The 19,866-nt window shown below is 45.3% G+C and overlaps 1 protein-coding gene across 12 annotated transcripts in view; it reads right to left on the bottom strand.

The window, feature by feature from the left end:
- The window catches only part of ppfia2 (PTPRF interacting protein alpha 2), a 126,315-nt gene that overhangs the window by 41,314 nt on the left and 65,135 nt on the right, over nucleotides 1-19,866 (bottom strand). For all 12 annotated transcript variants that reach the window (XM_060037892.1, XM_060037896.1, XM_060037898.1 and 9 more), the window contains one exon: nucleotides 1,463-1,564. In XM_060037892.1, coding sequence (XP_059893875.1) covers nucleotides 1,463-1,564 — 102 coding nt within the window. The remainder of the gene's footprint in view (nucleotides 1-1,462; nucleotides 1,565-19,866) is intronic.

The raw sequence follows: 19,866 nt of genomic DNA, 5'->3' as shown, positions 1-19,866 counted from the left end.
ACCGATGTCAGGCGACACCACATACTGCTGCCCGGGCTGTATCCATGGGGGGTCCAGGGTGTCACATGACCCCTATAAACATGTCACCCCCCCCCCCCCCCCCCCCCCTCCCGAACTCACACTTAATATTATTTGAAAAAGTAAGTTTGGCGGAGAGGGCTACATTTTCAGTACATTATTTCTACTTAATGACCCTGGTCACGCCACAGACTGCAGGGTAGCTAACTTTAGCCTGGAGCTAAAGTTAGCTTTTCATGATCGCTTTCCCTGAGTCACGAGTGTGACTGCTGAACAGGGAAGCCTTCGAGGAACGGAGGCGGACAAACTGGGACAGACATAAAGGGCGGGACGTGCTCAAGCGACAAACATTACCAGGGATAATGAGGGGTGTGTGTGTGTGTGTGTGTGTGTGTGTGTGTGTGTGTGTGTGTGTGTGTGTGTGTGTGTGTGTGTGTGTGTGTGTGTGTGTGTGTGTGTGTGTGTGTGTGTGTGTGTCTGTGGATGAGGGCACTTGGCTTCAGCTCAGGAAGATGGGGATGCCTTAAGCCTACACTGTGAAATGATTGAAATGAAGCTAATGTTGAATTAGCTTGATTTCCATCATTTCCCAGCGTAAGCTTAAAGGCTTGTTTGAAAAGGAAAGGCTTGTTTGAAAAGAAAGAAATGGAAAGGTGATTAATCACCAGAGTCAGGCTAACAAACTACTGTAGGCCTATATGCGCTGCAAAGAGTCATGAGTTTGCAGATGGAAAATTGTTTCACAAGCTGGCAGGTTTTATTGATTTAACATTCAATTCATGTCAAATTTTCACTTTTTTGGTGATTGATAAAAATATCATGTTCTTGAAGCACTCAAATCTAAGCTGTTGTGATGTACAGTAGCTAAGCATACCTTGAAGCACTCAAACATAATCTCTGGTTTATCTAAATCCATAGATAATACCAAGGCGGTTTAGCATCGTATATTCAGCCGCTTATTTACCTAAACCATAAGCTTCATCAATGTAAGCTTATTATTTCCGAGACAAAGAAATTAAATGTTTATGAATTTCTTCCACAAAGTATCTATGAAATACTGCAAGTAAACTGTGAGGTCAGGAATAGCTCGAATTACGTCAAAGTGCTTTAGGGAGTTGAATGAAGTTCGATAAGGGATTGTAGGGACACTCAGGCATTTCAGACCAATTGTGGTCTATTCCGTACCCATGGATGTCTTGGAAGAAAAGACTCTTAGGATTCCGCAAGCATCCATATTAATAATAATAATTGATCCCTTTTTTATAGCGCTTTTCTAAGTACTCAAAGACGCTTTACAAATAAGAAAGGAATATATACAGACAGTAGACTACAGACAATCAAACAAAATAAAAAAATAAAAACGTACATGACATGTGACATAGCATCATTAGGACATTAGCACTGTTGGGAGTCATTAGCTTCTTAAGCATGAAAGTCCACTGACCCTGGTGTTGTTCCTCTCGGCCTTGAGCTCCGAGATCTCCTCGTCCTTCTCCAGCAGCTGCTCTCGACAGACATTGAGCTCCTTGGTCAGCGCCGCAAACTCCTACAGGACGACCACACGGGAGACACAGAGGTTAGCATTGCAGCTAGATAGCTTTCAGAAAAACAACATCAGCCATTAACAATGGACAGCATTCGTACCTGTGAAAGTTTAAAGGTGTGATGTGTAGGAATGACATACCGTAGAACTATACTAACAGAAATGAGTATACTCCACCATAGTCGGTAACGATAGTGATCAATTCAGAACAGAAGCCAAGACAATATGTTTGAAACGTATATATGATAATAATATACACAAAGCTCTGTTGTATTGGTCCTAATCAAACTGTGAACAGAGACAGTCCACCTCACATCCTCACATTGTACCCTGCCTGAGTCTGACTCCTAACCAACAGCACTGAGCATGACGAACTTTCAATGTACCGCTAGTACGCTCATGCTTCGAGGGGGCAGAGGGGACCCCCAATCACGACAACCACCCCTCCTTACACACCTCTTGCTTGGCAGGCTGTTAGTTCCACTCTGCAGACATTACACTCAATTATGCCCGGCTTCTCCTGCTTATTGGTTACCGTTCCTGATCGAGCAGATTCTCGTACTTTGAGGAAAGAGAGGGACACGTTTAGGAGGAGACGCACCTTGTAGCTCTAATATAGAGAGTGTGTGTGTGTGTGTGTGTGTGTGTGTGTGTGACTGTGTTTATGTTTGTCTGTGTCTGTGTCTGTGTGTGTATCTCGATCTCTGTGTCTCTGTGTGTGTGTGTGTGCGTGCGTGTGTGTACCCTAAACGAGGCACCGCCTGCCCATGCGTCTCTGGAAGAGAGCGCTCCTCCCTGATTGGTTCAGAGGCTGATGGTTCGGTTGATGTGAAGCAGACACGCTCGTTGGAGAGTCACTAAACACCATTACCCTACGGACCACGAACCACCCTTTTCCTCCTGAAATCGGATGCCAATATTCCTCAAAAACATTCGATGTAGAGCTGGGAGGAAGACGGTGGAAAAAGTTGAGTATTTATTTGGCCAATGTGACGTTTCATAGTACGTTTTATATTGTGCATTGTGAGTTACTTCATATAACTGTGTCAGTGCACCTACAGTTAAAGAACCAACACACAAGACTGTACAGTAATAATCTCTATGTAACAAAATAACTCTTCTAGAATCCATGCAGCATCCTTTTGCATGGATCAACTTTTTTAATGGCTGTCAGTTCAGCAAAGGTTCGACTCTCACACAGAGCCAGGAGGTTGCGTTGTGTGTGGAGCAACTGGAACAGCGAGAGCGCCCTGGAGTTCACTACAACTGGGTTAGCAACAAGATCAGGTCAGCAGCAGCCGGAATCCCAGATGTTACCATAGCAACACCGGAGGAGGAGGATAACGTGCAGAGAGAGGGAGGGGGGGGGGGGGGGGGGGGGGTGAGAAGGGGGCTTTCATCCGCGGCCGGCATGAAATGTGAAACAACAGTAGTAGTAGAACAACAATCTCTGGATTACACAGGCGGGAGATTCTACCGGGATTAGGACAATTAACTTCCTTAAATGTATAAACCGAGACGAACAATAAATGAGGAAGGGATTCAATGGAAGGGAGAGATCAATACATTAAGTGTTCCTGCCCAACACAACATCTCCCCCTCGACTGCTTTTAGAGGGAGCCTTTTTAAAAGAGGAAGGACTGTGCCTACCTCCTCAGCTGAGGAGGTAGGCTACTTCAGAACAAAATAAAATAATGTAAAATGACTTTAATGCTGGTAAATCTCTTCCCCAGGGGAATCATGCTAACAATAGCCACCTTACACTTAGCATTTAATGGATATTCTTGTTGTTTTGTTGTAATTGAACACCGGTAATCACAATGCACATAGGCCAAGGCAACCTCTAATGTCATTTTACATTTCCAAGGGGGAGTCATCAACGGGAGCAGACCCAAATGCCTCCGGACGCAACTGGATAGACGACAACCAATCAGGGCAACGGAACGTGTGACACATCTGTTGCAGCTATATTGGTTATTTATGAAAATGTCTCAATCGCGCTCCCATGTATCTTTTTCAAACCAAATCGACCCAAGATGGAAAGAGAACAAAGAGAAGGAGCAGAAGGAAGAAGAGAGAGTGAGAGAATGAACAGGAGAGAGAAGGAACGATGAAGGGAGTCAGAAAGTAACCGAGGAAAGACAAAAGTCGGCCACAAACAGAACAGGATAGAGAAACCAAAACCGAAATAAAGACCTAGAAGGGAAAATATATAAAGAAAGAGCCAATCGATCTCCAGTGTAAACAACGACAATTATACACAACCAATCAATGCCAATGTTTCCAATTGTATTGCGGTCCCATTGCAGCAAGACTGGAGAAATAGGAGCAGGCAACATGAACCGAACTACACCAATGAAAACACGAGCAGCCCTCATATTCCCATGGAGGTCCCTGGCCAAGCCCTGTGACTGTAAATCACACAGCTGTCGACCGAAGCCCAGCAAGACACAGTGGGAGTGTTTTGGACGCCTTTGTCGAAATTTAATCAAGTGGGCTAAAGGGTCAGAGAATGAAGGATTGAAGAGAAAAATAAATCGGTGAAAGGTGATAGGATATATGTTCACCTACACGTATGATGGTAAGCCAGAGGTTCCTGGGTTCAAACCCCGGTTTCTGCAGCCCAACCTGAAGGCATTCCCTAACCTTACCTGCTCCTTAATGAAAACATTGTGTAGCATCTTATCCTAGCTGTCTTTGTTGTATACGGGGAATGGGTTAACCTAGCAACTGTAAGTGCTTGGCACTTGTTTCAATGAACATCCTTACTGTACCGACAGCGATATATCGTTGTTTCTCTTTCTTCTGACAAATGTACTTATTGTAAGTCGCTATGGACGAAAGTGTCTGTTAAATGCCCAAAATGTAAAATTGTAAAATGTAATGACGTGAATCTGAATTCGCTGTTGGTCGCGTGGCATAAAAGCGCTTGCTAAATAATTAAGTAGTAAAATAGCGAAACAGCGTGCAACTCCCAAGGGAGTCCATTAAGGGCGGGTTGGTGCGAGTCCGTCTGCACTCTATCCACCCAACAGGAAATAAACAACACAGCCAACCCCTGGGCTCATGGGAACCTGGCCCTGGCCTGCCTCCATGACCGCTCTCCCTGGAGGGAAATAACGGGAATGGTGGAAAACTAATGAGAATAGTTAGCCATATTTGGACCAAGTCTCCATTGGTGTTTGTCTAAAAGTGGGATAGCTCAGCCGATGGTTTGATGCAGCCTATTAGCAATCAGTTCAGAGAAATTTAACCAATAGTAGGAGAGATGTGTGGCTTTGAACCTTCCTTGATTGACAATGGACAGCTCGTCTTTGTTTGACAATTTTGAGGCGAGTGATTGAAAGTGCTTGGCTGTCGGTTGCTGTCAATCAAGGTGGGATCAAAAAGGCGGGATCAAAACAGCAGTCACAGTTGTGTTTTAATGTGCAGTCGGCTACTTTTAGTTGAGGGATCCGTCCTTTAACTACTCAAACTGCTGGACCCAGTTGGACCAGCAGAGGAAACCATTTGCTAGCCTCTGCTGGGGGAAAAAAAATAACTCTCAAGATGATTACCTGGGAATACTGCTTGGCCCTGCAATACTGGGCTGTGTGGGTATAAGAATGTTCAAGGTAGAGGCGGCAGAGCTATGGAGGAAGAGATGGTGTGTGTGTGTGTGTGTGTGTGTGTGTGTGTGTGTGTGTGTGTGTGTGTGTGTGTGTGTGTGTGTGTGTGTGTGTGTGTGTGTGTGTGTGTGTGTGTGTGTGTGAGCGATAGCAACAGAGTAGTTGTAGCAAGTGTGTACGTGGCTCAATATGGCAGGGAGGTTAATTCCTCCCTGATTACCAGTGAAAACACTGTCATCTGCTGTGTGTGTGTGTGTGTGTGTGTGTGTGTGTGTGTGTGTGTGTGTGTGTGTGTGTGTGTGTGTGTGTGTGTGTGTGCCATACTAAATTAGACCGTACCATCACATTCTAGCACAAAGCAACGACAATGCATGTCGTTCTCAACACATCAAATACATCAAAATGAGAATGTGAATATCAATAGATGAATTGTGAGTCTAATTACGTACAACACGCCACATTATGGGGGAAGCACACCCTTGACGCAACAACACAATCACTCATCTTTCGAACCACGGTCGATTGTACAGATAGCATAATACCCACGGACAACCTAAAGCTCCTGAATCTTTCATGAACCAAATCATGTTAACAGTGCGTGGGTGAGGGGAGAGCAAGATACGGTGAGATTCTAAATACATCCCCGAGAAGGAGCAAGACGATATCGCATCCCATCCACGGACGGACAACATTCGGTGGATGCGTGACACACCACCACGTCCACCGTCAACACAGATCGCAGGGTGGTTATTTTTAGCTCGGCCTCGAGTGGAGATCATCGATTTAGTTTTTTTGGGAGAAAGAGGATAAAAATATAATTGTATGCACCGGAACAAAGAGACCGTTTCACCAATCTGTTCTCCCGTGAGGGGTTTTGTTTTGTGCTACCATTATACGTCTGCCCAGTCGCACCTACTGCACTCTCAAGAGTTCCTGGAAGGAGGGATGGCTTTCCTAAATGGTAACTGGACTGCATTTATACAGCGCTTTTCTAACCAGTGGCCACTCAAAGCGCTTTACAATAACGCCTGACATTCACCCATTCAAACACCGATAGGCGGCTCGTCGGGAGCAGTTAGGGTGGGGTGTTTTGTCTCGGGGACACCTCGACACTCCTCTAGGAGGAGCCGGGGATCTAACTTGCAACCTTCCGGTTATCAGCCAACCCGCTCTGCCTCCTGAGCCACGTGCTTTCAAGGTTTCTCCCCTCTGGGTAACTTTGGAGTCGTTCATGGCCATTCAGAGGGCATAGCCGTCAGAGGGTGTCGTACAAGCTGGGCCTGTGAAGTCCACTGAGACTGTAACTGGGATCCAGGGCGATACGCATAACATTGACCTGGATTTCTACAGCGGCTAGTTTGACCAAAAAGCGTTGGTACATTCTTCTGTACAGCTAGGGTGTGTGTGCGTTGGGACATTTTGTGTCTCCGTCAAAATAAACACCAGATGGACTTGGGGTGTGTGTGTCCGTGTGTGTGTCTGTGTGTGTGGAGGGGGAGAGTTACTCATCCAACATGGCTTCAACATGGATCCAACATTATCTGATGTCAGCCCCAAGTATCTGTCAAATGAGATGGATAAGTATTCCAGAATTCCCACTACTATAGGAATGATACCCTTCGCCGAGCATGTTAGCGAACTAACATACAGACAGACACCGCAGGACTTCTTAATATAGAGTATATCAGAGGAGACCCCAGAGAGGGGAAATGCATGTTTGCCTTTCAAATGTTACAAACAAGAAAAGAAATGTGTATGTTTTCAACTGTGTGTGTGTGTGTGTGTGTGTGTGTGTGTGTGTGTGTGTGTGTGTGTGTGTGTGTGTGTGTGTGTGTGTGTGTGTGTGTGTGTGTGTGTGTGTGTGTGTGTGTGTGTGTGTACCTCGCACCATTAACCACCAATTAATAGAGACTGATGATTTGATCATCACTACAACGGGTGGCCTGATTGGGACTCTGATTAATAGGAACACCCGAGACTGCATGTAATTGGTAATTAAAACAAGACAGTCCATTATAAGACCAATGAAAGACAGGATGCTAGCTCTAGTCCATTATAGAACCAATGAAAGAGAAGATGCTAGCTCTAGTCCCTTATAAGACCAATGAAAGACAGGATGCTAGCTCTAGTCCCTTATAAGACCAATGAAAGACAGGATGCTAGCTCTAGTCCCTTATAAGACCAATGAAAGACAGGATGCTAGCTCTAGTCCCTTATAAGACCAATGAAAGACAGGATGCTAGCTCTAGTCCCTTATAAGACCAATGAAAGACAGGATGCTAGCTCTAGTCCATACTTAGACAAATGAAAGACAGGATGCTAGCTCTAGTCCATACTTAGACAAATTAAAGACAGGATGCTATGTCTAGCAGGTAAATGGCTTCTTAACGACACATGTGCGTAGTTTTCATTTATTATTTTTATTCACACACACACACACACACACACACACACACACACACACACACACACACACACACACACACACACACACACACACACACACACACACACACACACACACACGTTGATTTGCATTGACCTTTAGACTTGGGTGGGGGGGTAGAGGTCATCGCCCTCTCCCGGCCCGAAGGCTGAAGCATAAATCTGGGGGCGGAGCTTTACCACTGGGTAGATTTACTGCTCTTTAGAACCAACGTTGGTCCTGAGGAGAATCGACCAAAAATGTCACTAACGAGCAGTTTTGGGGTAGGGTTTTATATTGGGCATAAAATAGAGCCTGACAGATATTTCGGTTGGCCGACTTTTTATATATATATATATATATATATATATATATATATATATATATATATATATATATCTCGGTGTCTGCGTATGTGTTTGCTGATATGGCCTATATGATAACATTAGACATGGTGTCAATTATTTAATGTAATAACTTCTTTATAAATCCTCTAGTGTTGTGGTTGAACCTCTAAACAGAGGTTCAACACCAACAGCGTTGTATCATGTTCTGTGTGAAGGTCAGTAGCTCCTCCCCCTGCAGGTTATTAGCTCCACCCCATTAGACAGGTCATTGGTTCCTTTAGCGCTTGGTTTTGATGAGATGTTGCTGTGGCCCCAAGCATTGCTGGAGGGTGAGCAGCCAATCCTAAACTCCACCTCCAAGATACCGCGATATATATATTCAATAAATGCATAGACAGTATCCATATTTGGAATATCGGTAATCTTTTACTCCATAATATCGGTTTCAGCAACAGCCCAGCTAGCCAGATATACCACAGATAACCTTGTGGATGTAAATGTCAGGTAATTCATCAAGATACCACGATATGTGTATCAAATAAAAGGCCTATACATCTATAGTTGGAATATCGGTCGATATATCGGTATCGGTAATCTTTTACTCCCCCTGACCACGCTGTCAACAACAGAATATAGACATCACATGAATGATGAATAACTGTAATGAGCAGGGGGATATTACGAGTAATACTCAAACATATGTTCAATAAAACTGGAAATTACAGGCGAGTCCAGAGAGCGGTAAAGGGACGCCAGCGTTTTATGACGGAACGGTATACAAGCGTTGAGATATAATGCATGAGTTGGAGAGCACACTGGGTCCGCTACTCAGAGAGAGAGAGAGAGAGAGAGAGAGAGAGAGAGAGAGAGAGAGAGAGAGAGAGAGAGAGAGAGAGAGAGAGAGAGAGAGAGAGAGAGAGAGAGAGAGAGAGAGAGAACTTACTACTACAAAAACAACTTCACAAAAATACCCTTGCTTTCATGGTATAGTGTACACACACACACACACACACACACAATGTTGGGTGCGGGTTTGGCACTCCGATGATAAAAGCTGTAAGCAGTAATATAAACAAAGGCGACCACGTTCTGGAGGTCCCGTTGGATGTCGCGGGCTCCCTAGCGCCCCAAACAGCAGCAGCGCAGCTAGACAGATTCACCGCAGATAATCTCGTGGAGCATTCCCCCCCCGGGACCGGCTGTAAATGTCAGCTCATTCATCATGTGCTGCCGGTCAGGGAGATAGGGGCGCGACGTGACAGGAAGGAAGGAAGCGTATTGTTCCTGTGGATAACCGTTGTCGAGTGGGACACCTACATCCGCCCACTAGGGGCAGTAGTGCCATTGCTGTGAACTATAACAAAACCGCCGCTGGTGACCCTGAGCTAGCCAGTTGATGCATGGTCGGGAGACTATGCGGGAGACTCCACTGGCGAAGTCTCAGTCGAACACAGAGGCCACAAGATCATTCAAGATTGTTATTTCAGATCATTCATTGTGTTAACGGAAGCTCTGTCTGCCTCCCGACCAGAAGATAAAGACGATGTTATTTTGGAACCAGACACCCTTTAAAACTGTTTAAAGGGCCATAGGACGTCCAAGGGATTTCTTTTTTTAAACATCTGTGTACCGGGGTTGGCCGCTCGATGTGTTGTGTGTGTTGAGGTCCAAGTTCCTGGAAGCGCGAGAGCACAACAATTCTGTCTTGCTCCAGGTGCCAACCCGAGGCGACGAAGCTGCCAGATTGGCAAACGAGTCCACACATTGGGGTAAAAAAGATTAACGTATCAGGCGAGCGGTGGAACTGGAACAGATAACCACTCAGAGGAGGTTGGCCGTGAACCACAGCAGAAATGAAATCCATGTTTACACACTGATGACCGTTCAGCGATGGACATGAATGAACAGAAAGCCTTGGCCATCCAAGCTCATTGCTGGTGTGAACTGACATGGAAAAAAGCATGGAAAACCTTTAATATGAAACAGACATCTGAGTAACAATAAACTAAACTTTCTGGAGGTAAGAACGCCGTCAAGACGCCACAATACAGAGAAAACAAACAGGCTTCACTTCCAGATCTCCTGACCTGTCAGCCAACCCATAATCAAACGTCGATCAGAGAGATAATACCATCCAAACACAGCCACCAGTACATACACGCCTTTGAGAAAGTGTAAATGTTTTCCACGCTATAAAAACAGCATATAAATGACAAGTGAATGTGGATCAGAGGTTGAGATCATTTATATCCAGAAAGGATGGGATGGGAAACAGTGTTTTACAGAACTTGCTTGGACAGTCTACTAACAAAGCTACGATGATTCATGTCAATTTATAATTAATAGAAAAATTCAATGAATATTAATTGTTAAATGAATAATTAGTCAAGTTCAACTAAAGTTGTAAACCTCATAATAGGGCCTAAAAAAAAAAAAAGTTTGGTTCCTGTTGGTTGTCAGTTGAGGTCATGGGTAGGTAGGGAATTTTTTTTATTTTTTTATTTTATTTTTTCCAGCGGCAGCGAATGATAGGTAGGTTTTTTTCATTTAAAAACGAGAAAATTCGCTCATCCTTGTACAGAATGAAGAGGTGCTGTACCAAAACGTAATTATAGTTTGCATCAAAAAAAAAAATATATTTTTTATTTTTTTATAAAGCTCATAAAATAATTTGGGTCGCACATAAATTGACAGGGTCGGTCGGAAACCGGAACCAAACAAAAAAAAATTTTAGGCCTAGGATCTTTAGAGCTGTGAACTCTGCTGCAGCGAGGAAGGCACATTCTGTATTTTTCTCTGTTTGTTTCATTGTTTAGTCAAGGCTAAGGCTAAGGCTAAGGCTAAGGCTAAGTGTGTGTGTGTGTGTGTGTGTGTGTGTGTGTGTGTGTGTGTGTGTGTGTGTGTGTGTGTGTGTGTGTGTGTGTGTGTGTGTGTGTGTGTGTGTGTGTGTGGTGCAGTTAGCAGTATTAGCTCCTGATCGCCGGCCCTTAGTTTGCCCACATTGCACTTTTCAGCAGCAACACCAAACCTGTGCAACACACAGCACATTTACAGCAGGGAAATGCTAACTCACATACATTGTTAAAGAAACATGGAGCCCGTTTACAGCCACGAGCCCTGCTACAAAAACAACTATCCAATATTAATGTAACCTAATGTAACGCAGTGTAAGACAAGGTCATTAAATATGAATGGTGAAACACAAGGCCACTTGCCATCTTAAGTATCTCGCATATCAGTTGCAGTAAGTAATGCTATTGTAAATACCAGCCAGCCCTCATGCTCCATACTGGTATGTGCTGTGATGCATTGCGTTTCCCATAATGCACAGGGGGCGAGTGACACATATACAGCAGGACACACTAAAGTGTAACCGGCCAGACACATAGGACTCTCTCTACCTCTATCTCTTTCTCTCTGAATCTCTGTATCTATCTACCAGTCCCTCTTTCTGAATCTCTGCCTCTACCTTTCTCTCTGAATCTCCCGACCATTTTCTCTGTTCCTCTCTCCCACACTCACTCTCTGTATCTCTCTCCCACTCTCTCTCCCTCTGTATCTCTCTCCCACACTCTCTCTCCCACACTCTCTCTCTGTATCTCTCTCCCACTCTCTCTCCCTCTGTATTGGCATCTTAATGTACCGACACGGTCACATCAAGGACAAGGCAGAGGAATAGAGCAGTAACCCACACACACACACACACACACACACACACACACACACACACACACACACACACACACACACACACACACACACACACACACACACACACACACACACACACACACACACACACACACACACACACGCTCCTTTCCTTTGGGAAACAAATAATGGAGCGAGACACCAGATAAAATCGACAGCAGGCTGGCCCACAGATACACGTTTATCATCGCTGCTCTCTCCTTAATCTCCTCTCTCTGTTTCACACAGCGGCCTGGTTACAGCGCCTGGTGTATGTCGACGGAGAGCCGTAGAGAGAGGGTTCTCCAGCGAGCACAGTGAGGATTGACAGGGCCGACGCTCTCCATGGTCCTGATCGCTCTCGTTCAGTTCTGTCTCCGCAGCACCTCTCTCTCTAACTCTCTCTCTCTCTCTCTCTCTCTCTCTCTCTCTCTCTCTCTCTCTCTCTCTCTCTCTCTCTCTCTCTCTCTCTCTCTCTCTCTCTCTCTCTCTCTCTCTCTCTCTCTCTCTCTCTCTCTCTCTCTCTCTCTCTCTCTCTCTCTCTCTCTCTCTTTATACCAGTCCATCCCTCTCTTTATCCATCATAACCCCTCTACCTCTCGCCATTCCTTGCTCTACCACTCTTTCCCCCTCTCCACTTCTATCCGGTCTCTTTACCTCTCGATTTCTCCACCTCTTCTCAACTTAAAACTCTCCCCATCTCTTTATGTTCCTCTCTTATCTGAACGTCGTCCCTGACAGAACTATCAACCCCCCGGGAACAAAATCGAACCGATGATGCAGATCATAAAAGTGTAATTCACTGGACACTTTTATCCAAAGTCGATACGATGCCATGAGTGAAAGACTGCATTTTAAAGTATCCGCTGCTCCACAAGCATACACTCACACACACACACACACACACACACACACACACACACACACACACACACACACACACACACACACACACACACACACACACACACACACACACACACACACACACACACACACACACACACAATGAAGCAGTACTCTCTTACATTAGAAAACACACAAATGTGATGGTGTCCCTTTCAGTGTCCCACCCACTTCGGTAACCCTTTAAAACACTAGCATCTGAGAACGAGGAACGAGGTGTGTGTGAAAATGAAGGAAACAAACAATAGTTTCTACTACTTCGATGCCTTGATGAACTGACCAATTTTGTTTGTTTGGAGATTTTGTAAACGGGCGGTCAGATTTAATCAAAATAATGCCATTCATTCTCCTTTTGGATGCGATCAGGCAATCGATGTTGTGGCTAAAGACAATCAACATATTAAATTGTGAGGGAATGAGATTATAATTGTGAAACCTGATTCGCAATATTATAATGATTAGTGATATTGAATCGCTGATGTCGCTCCACAACGTGAAGACGTTAGAGATTAGCACTTAAACGCTATGCAGGTGATGAGGGGGAGGGAGAGGGAGAGAAACAGAGGGAGAGAGAAGGAGTTAGAGAGACAGGGAGAGAAACGGAGAGCAAGAACAGACGTAGCAAAGGGGATTCATCCGTCCCCTTTCACAGACACAAATCACACTGCTTCCCAACAATAAAACACAACACAAAAACACCACAGACCCACATAAAAACACCAAAACAACCGTGGGGTGACCAAAAATACGGACAAAAAAACCCTGGAGTCTTTGATTGTTAAAAAATGTCCTTGTTAAAGGCAAACAAAGAGCCTTCCACAGTCTGGGTGCCATTGGCCCAAAGGCACATCTATACAAGTTCACATCTCTATCAATGCAAGTTCACATCTCTATCAATACAAGTTCAAGGAACAGTCAACAAGTGTGGGTCAGAGGAACGTGCAGGACGGGAGTCCGGGGTGTAAGGGGAGGCGTGACCAAGTCATGGACAAGGAATTTAGGCCCGATCCCATTTCTACCCCTTACCCCTTCCCCTTACCCCTTCAAAACAAGGGGGAGGGGTAAGGGGTAGAAATGGGACTGGGCCTTAAAATGTACTTTCAAATGAACCATCAGCCAGTGTCATGTGCAGGCCCAGGGCTGATGTGTGATCTGCAGAGGCCTTACGGCAGAATTCCGGACAGCAATCCGGCATACCGGAATTCTAAACTTTGAAATGAGGCGCGTAATGTGACAGGCTCAGGGCTGATGTGAGATCTCAAGAGGCCTTGTAGCGGCCTTCCGGAATCCTGGAATGTTAACAGGGTGTCCAAGAAAGAGTGAGAAGGAGACAGAAGGAGATGCCAAGGGAGAGAGAGAGAGAGAGAGTGTGAACGGTAGTACTGCCTAGGCGTCAGGATGTTCGTGTATTCTAAAAGCAGCCTGACACTCAGGTCAGCATGTGAGGGCTCCTGATTGATTGCTAGTTCTGCTACGTTGCCAGGGATAGTCCCCCCCCCCTTCCAGAACTAGACGGAGGGCTGCCAAATATGTCTGAGAAAACCAGAAGGAGGCAGGAGGGGGAGATTGTTCAGAATGTGTCCGATATCTTCAGGGTGGGAGCCGGTCAGATCTCCAGGGTCTGAGAATTTGCCAACTCTTGTCTCAAACACAAAGAGTTAGCGGGGTTGCCAGGTATGCGCCACAGGGACTGCAGCAGCCACTATGGCGCTGCCAGATATGTCATATAGAACAAGCGATGTGATTTGTCTTGTTAGACATTGAGACCCTGTTCTATTTCGGGGTGCCATTCTAGGGGTGATATTTTGTAGGTTACTTGCGGCTAATTACTAAGGAAATGACGTATTGTAAATAAACGTGACTTAATGTAAAGTGAATAAGACTTTAATACATTAGCTAAGTTATTTCTGCCCGAGTTTCAGATCTTTTTATGCAATACTGGTGAATTCAACAACTCCCATGTTTCACAGGTGTCATTCAACTACGTTTTTCGTTATTGTTTGGAAAATACATATTAAACCTTAAAAAAACAGGACTTCAGGAGCAATAAGCAATAAAATACAATAAAGTATCAAAAGCTGCCACCGGGTTGAACAGTGGAAGAACTGACTGCAGAACGGGAAAGTGATTTTAAACGACTTTCTGACTCGGATTTGAAAGGGGAACAAACAAATGAATCCAACACGACATCAATGATCCAAACTTAAAAGCCTCACATCCTAGACTCAGAAGCAGCCTCACCTGGATCCCTGACCTACATTTCAATGAAGAGAGGAAAGCTTTAAACAGGGGAGAGGATCTACAGTGTGCTGACATGTTATCTGCATTGCTTAATGGGCCTGTTCTTCATCGGGGGGCAGGTTGCTTTGCATCTCTCCCCAGGGAATCTTGATTGCATGTTAATGGAGATTTGGTTGATACCGCAGATTAATTATGCATGCGCCAATTTACAGCGTCTAAATAATAGATGGCAATGTATGGTTTACGGCTACACTGCAATCTTTGGATTTTATGCAACTGTACAACGGAGTGAAACGCTTCGTGATGTTGTGAGACGGTGCCTGCTTTTTATTTTTCTCTTCCCTCAACCCGCATTCCAACAAACAACATCATCACCATGGAAACCCACGTTCTTGTCAATCTCGGAGCAGCGTTGCCATGGCGAACCATGTGACCTCTCCCTCCTCGTGAATTAGCGTTCTGCTCCGCGGTGCAAAAAAGCGGATGCTCAGAAAGATAAGTGTTTGGATTCCCGCCCCCTTCGACATCGTGTCAGTTAGAGATCGTCAGCCATTTATTTGCGGGGGTAGCAGGTGAAGTCGCTCTAGGCGTTTGGAAGTTCTCTGTTCAGAAACTTGAAGCTTGACAGTATGATGGGAGGAATGTGTGGCGTTTCAGAGGGTGGATGCCAACACACAATGACAAGAGAGCGACAAGCTCATAGGAAAAACGTCTCTAAATTAATAATTGAGCAGACCCCTTTATTAAAAGTGATTTACAGTCCATTTGTAGATGCAGGTCATTTAGGAAGAGACGGTAGGGGTTACAGATTGCCCTACGATGCGTACAGGAAGAATATGGAAATTAAGGATCCAACAATGATACATCTTCACTGGTGGTAGAACACTATTAGTCCAAACAAGTCAATAGTTAGGAAGCTTCCCTTAAAAGTATCTCATATACAAGCTCAGTTGGATGGATAAAAAGTTCAATCTTGCTAATGAGCATAACATCTATACCTCCTACTAACCAAGTCATAGTCAAATAAAATGTCAAATAGGTTGGTTCGTGACTCAACGTGCTACTATAGAAAAAATAACAATAATTTATATGGAAACGTTTGTTATAGACACACACGTAGGCAAAGCAGAATGAGGTTTTAGTTTAAGAGAGAGAGGGAGGCCGAGACCAAGAAAGAGAGGGAGAGAAAAAGTGATGCACGCTGGTGAGTAGGACGTCTCTTGACATTTGCAGGAGGTCTGAGACTGAAGGGAGGTTCAGCTCCTGCTGTTTAAATATTGAAGGGCAGAATTAACGCTGAATAACAGTTTTCTAAAAATGGCCGTGCATCACTGCTGGGCTTGACACCCTTGCCCACTCCTCGCGTCCTCCCTCTCTCCATCACAGTCTCTCTCACCCACTCCTCTCCTCCTCCCTCACTGTCTCTCTCACCCACTCCTCTCCTCCTCCCTCACTGTCTCTCTCACCCACTCCTCTCTTCCTCCCTCTCACCCACTTCTCCTCACTTCCTCCCTCTGTCACTGTCTCTCTCACCCACTCCTATCTTCCTCCCTTTCTCGCCCACTCCTCTCTTCCTCCCTCTCTCACCCACTCCTATCTTTCTCCCTTTCTCACCCACTCCTATCTTCCTCCCTCTCTCAACCACTCCTCTCTCACTCACTGTCAAAAGAACGGACCACTGCTTCTTCTCTGCCAATATCACTGCACTATATTTAGGCGCACACACACACACACACACACACACACACACACACACACACACACACACACACACACACACACACACACACACACACACACACACACACACACACACACACACACACACACACACACACACACACACACACACACAGGATGCTGGATCCAGATAAATACTAAATCGTCTTTCTCCTCCTCCATCTTCCATTAACCCCAAATGAACACCTTGTTTTACTTGTAAATCGCACACACACACACATGCAGAGTCTTATAGGCTATAACTCCTGACGTGTAATGAGTGGAGGCCCAGTGTTAGGTTAGGAGCATACCGGAGTTCGATCCCCTGCTTCCACAGTTTCACCTTAACGGCAGGTAACCTTCAGCAAGAGGACTAACCACTCTCTGAACCGAAATGCCCCGTTTGCTGCTTCGGGTTAAAAGCATAGTGCAGTGCATTCTGGGTAAAGGAGAGAGAGGTTGGGGTTGCATCTTATTGGAGGTTTAGCGTGGAAGGGGGGGAGGGGGGGGGAGGAGGATGTTATTTGGAAGACAATTCCGCCTGGAGAGCAAAACAAGCATTGATGAGCATGGAGCAAGGCCAGTCCCCGAGTCACAATCCCTCCTCCTCACTCATCTGCTCTGTGCCCTGGCTTTCAGGATTTTGTGTGTGTGTTCGGGTACATACGTGTGCTCGGTTTATGAGAGAGCTCGCCAGAGCCAGAGAGGGTGGGCGTGCGTGTGTTCGCCAGCGTTCGCCCCGGCGTCGCCGAAAGGCCACCGGTGATTGCGTTTCTTCGATAAGAGCAACGATAGATCAATGGCACCGAATCAAACCACCTAATCACGGCACAGGACCTTCCAGCACACAAAAGGCAGCCGCAACCGTCACAGGCCAACGGCATGCTTCTCTGCAAATGGCAACGCTGTCCTCTGTGTTACTGCTAGCAGACAGGAACGTGATTTCTCCTGATTTTGTCCAGTATTGACAGGTTCGCCCTGATCAGGAAATGGATAGATCAATAGATCAATAGAGGGATGGATGAATAGATGGAGTATGAATGGCAAGGATGGAGGGATGGGTTTGTGGAGGGATGGAGGAAGGGACAGACTGAGGTTTAAATGGGCATCGGACTGGAAACCAGACGCTGTTAAAAAGAGGACATCATTGAATGTGACGGTGCGACTCAAATGAAACAGCAGTGGTTCTCCCTCGCTGCGGCAGAAGTGTTCCCGCTCAGGCAAAACAGAGTTTCTGCCCGAGTGGTTTCAGAGCCCTAATGTATGCCAGCTGCTCTAACAGGGGCTTAGAGACACAATAGTCAAGCCACACTCTTAAAAAAAGGGCCCCGAGGAAAGAGCAACGTTTTGTACTCCTTCTGAATACCAGAACCGCCGCAAGGCTGAACATTTAACCGCCGGTTAATTCAGGATTTAGCCCTTTCGGGAATTTTCCGATGTTTTTTCTTCTTTAAATGCGTCGGCTCCTCAAATTCTGATGTAATATCGGACCAAGTTTACAAGCTTATTCACAAAAGGTGCGACTTACGCATTTGAAGCCATTGCACTTGAACCAAAATAGCTAATTTTATAATGTCTATTTTTATATTTTCATTCAGGTGGTATCCTTAATACCAGTGAGGAACATTGCTTTCACAGACTAACCACTAACCCTTTCCAGATGTTATGTCCACCCTATCCGGTATTCTACATGTTTAAATAACTTGCTTGATATTTTGATATCAGATCGCTGTCTTTTAGCATACAGATGGGGACAATGGGGAAAAGATCTTTAGCAGTCATTAGGATACTTGATTTGTCTGAATTTGCAACGCTTTTGACCATCAGCAACAGTGATGCCAGTACTCGATTCCTATTGTTTCTGTTGTGCATTTCCCACAGACATGTCACTAACACCCCCATGGCACTGGTCAACAGCAGACACCGGGACACAAGCGTCTTCTGGGGGCTGCACTGGTGCGGTCGGCGCTAGGCGTGGCCCAGGCTGTTCACAGTACATCGCTTCCCTTTCAGCCGGCCTGGCTGGCTGCCTTCTGATCCTGTGACCAGTTTCCTCATCAGCATTAGAATGAATGTCTTTCTTGGGATGTTTTTCCTGTGCCCTGGTCGTGCAGTACATGTGCATTGACAGCAGGAAGGTCAAGCCTGTTGTGGAATTCAGAAACTTGCCCGTGGCCATCTGGTCCGTACCGTCAACGCACATTTTGTTTTATTAAAGCAGGGAATGGTTTCTGGCACTTTTTTTTTTTGCTAAGGAACCCGCCGTCATCAATCACCTGTGTACCGGGCAGGGGAGGGAGACAGTTTTATTTGCCTTAGTGATTGTGGCATTTGCAGACTTCATCATGGCTGAAAAGCGTTGACGTTTAAGGGCTCTGGTACTTCTCTGCACTTTGTATTCATTGTTCCGACCGAGGCAGTGCCGTGAGCCTAAAGGTGAACCGCCTTGTTTGGTCCTCGTTATTCACCCTAACTAGTTTCGTCTTCAAATTGTCTAAGAGACTAAGATTAACAGTAGCCAAACTATACTTCACACGAAAGAAACATTTAGGTTTCTTTTGTATTTTCCGAATTGCCAAATGCCACTTATTTTCGTCAGGCTCGAAAGGTAACCGTTTTGGGCTGATGTCAGGGCTCGTCTTTGGGGGCTTTCTGCCGGAAAGAGATTTCTGCCCGACTGAAAATAATACTGAGTTAAAGAATTACGCGACACACCAACCCCCAGTATCCTCTCTGTGAAAATCCTGTGCTTGACCTGTTCATCAACGGCTTCCTCCACACAGGGACCCGTAAAAGGAAGGCCATTGAGCCACGTACCGTCGCCATACAAGTACTTGACATATCGCAAAATATTTCAGTGTTACATTTCGATTGTAAACAATGTTGGGGAGGCGTGTTCTCGCAAAATGCTCCCAGGAACAGCACAACAACACGATTCTGACAAAGTATTGGCCTATTGACAACGGACGTTTAAGTCAAACAGGGAAAGATAGTTAGGATAGTTTGAATAATCAGTAAATAATCACAATTTTAAATGCAGAGATGTGCTTTTCAAGCCAAAACCATTACTTCCCCCTATGCCCAATTGACATTGATAAAGAGATATTGATTATATATTTTCGTCAGTATACCCTAGAGGGGATATTGCATATTGTATCTGCCTCATTACGTCACAATTAACCAAAGCAAATCCGTCCAACATAAAACATGTTGTTCAGACCGGACTATCTACATCATCTGACCAGCAGAAAAATATACACGTCACTAAGAAGCAGGTAGATGTCAGGCCATCTTGGCCCAAGGTGCTTACAGGTAGACTGCAGAAATGGGATTGAATCCCAAGACCTTTCTGATGAGAGTCGAATACCC

The sequence above is a fragment of the Gadus macrocephalus genome, chromosome 19 (assembly GCF_031168955.1).
Source record: "Gadus macrocephalus chromosome 19, ASM3116895v1".
In the NCBI taxonomy this organism is placed as follows: Eukaryota; Metazoa; Chordata; class Actinopteri; order Gadiformes; family Gadidae; genus Gadus; species Gadus macrocephalus.
The sequence above is the reverse complement of the archived record's forward strand: the minus strand, read 5'-3'. Positions and strand labels throughout refer to the sequence as shown.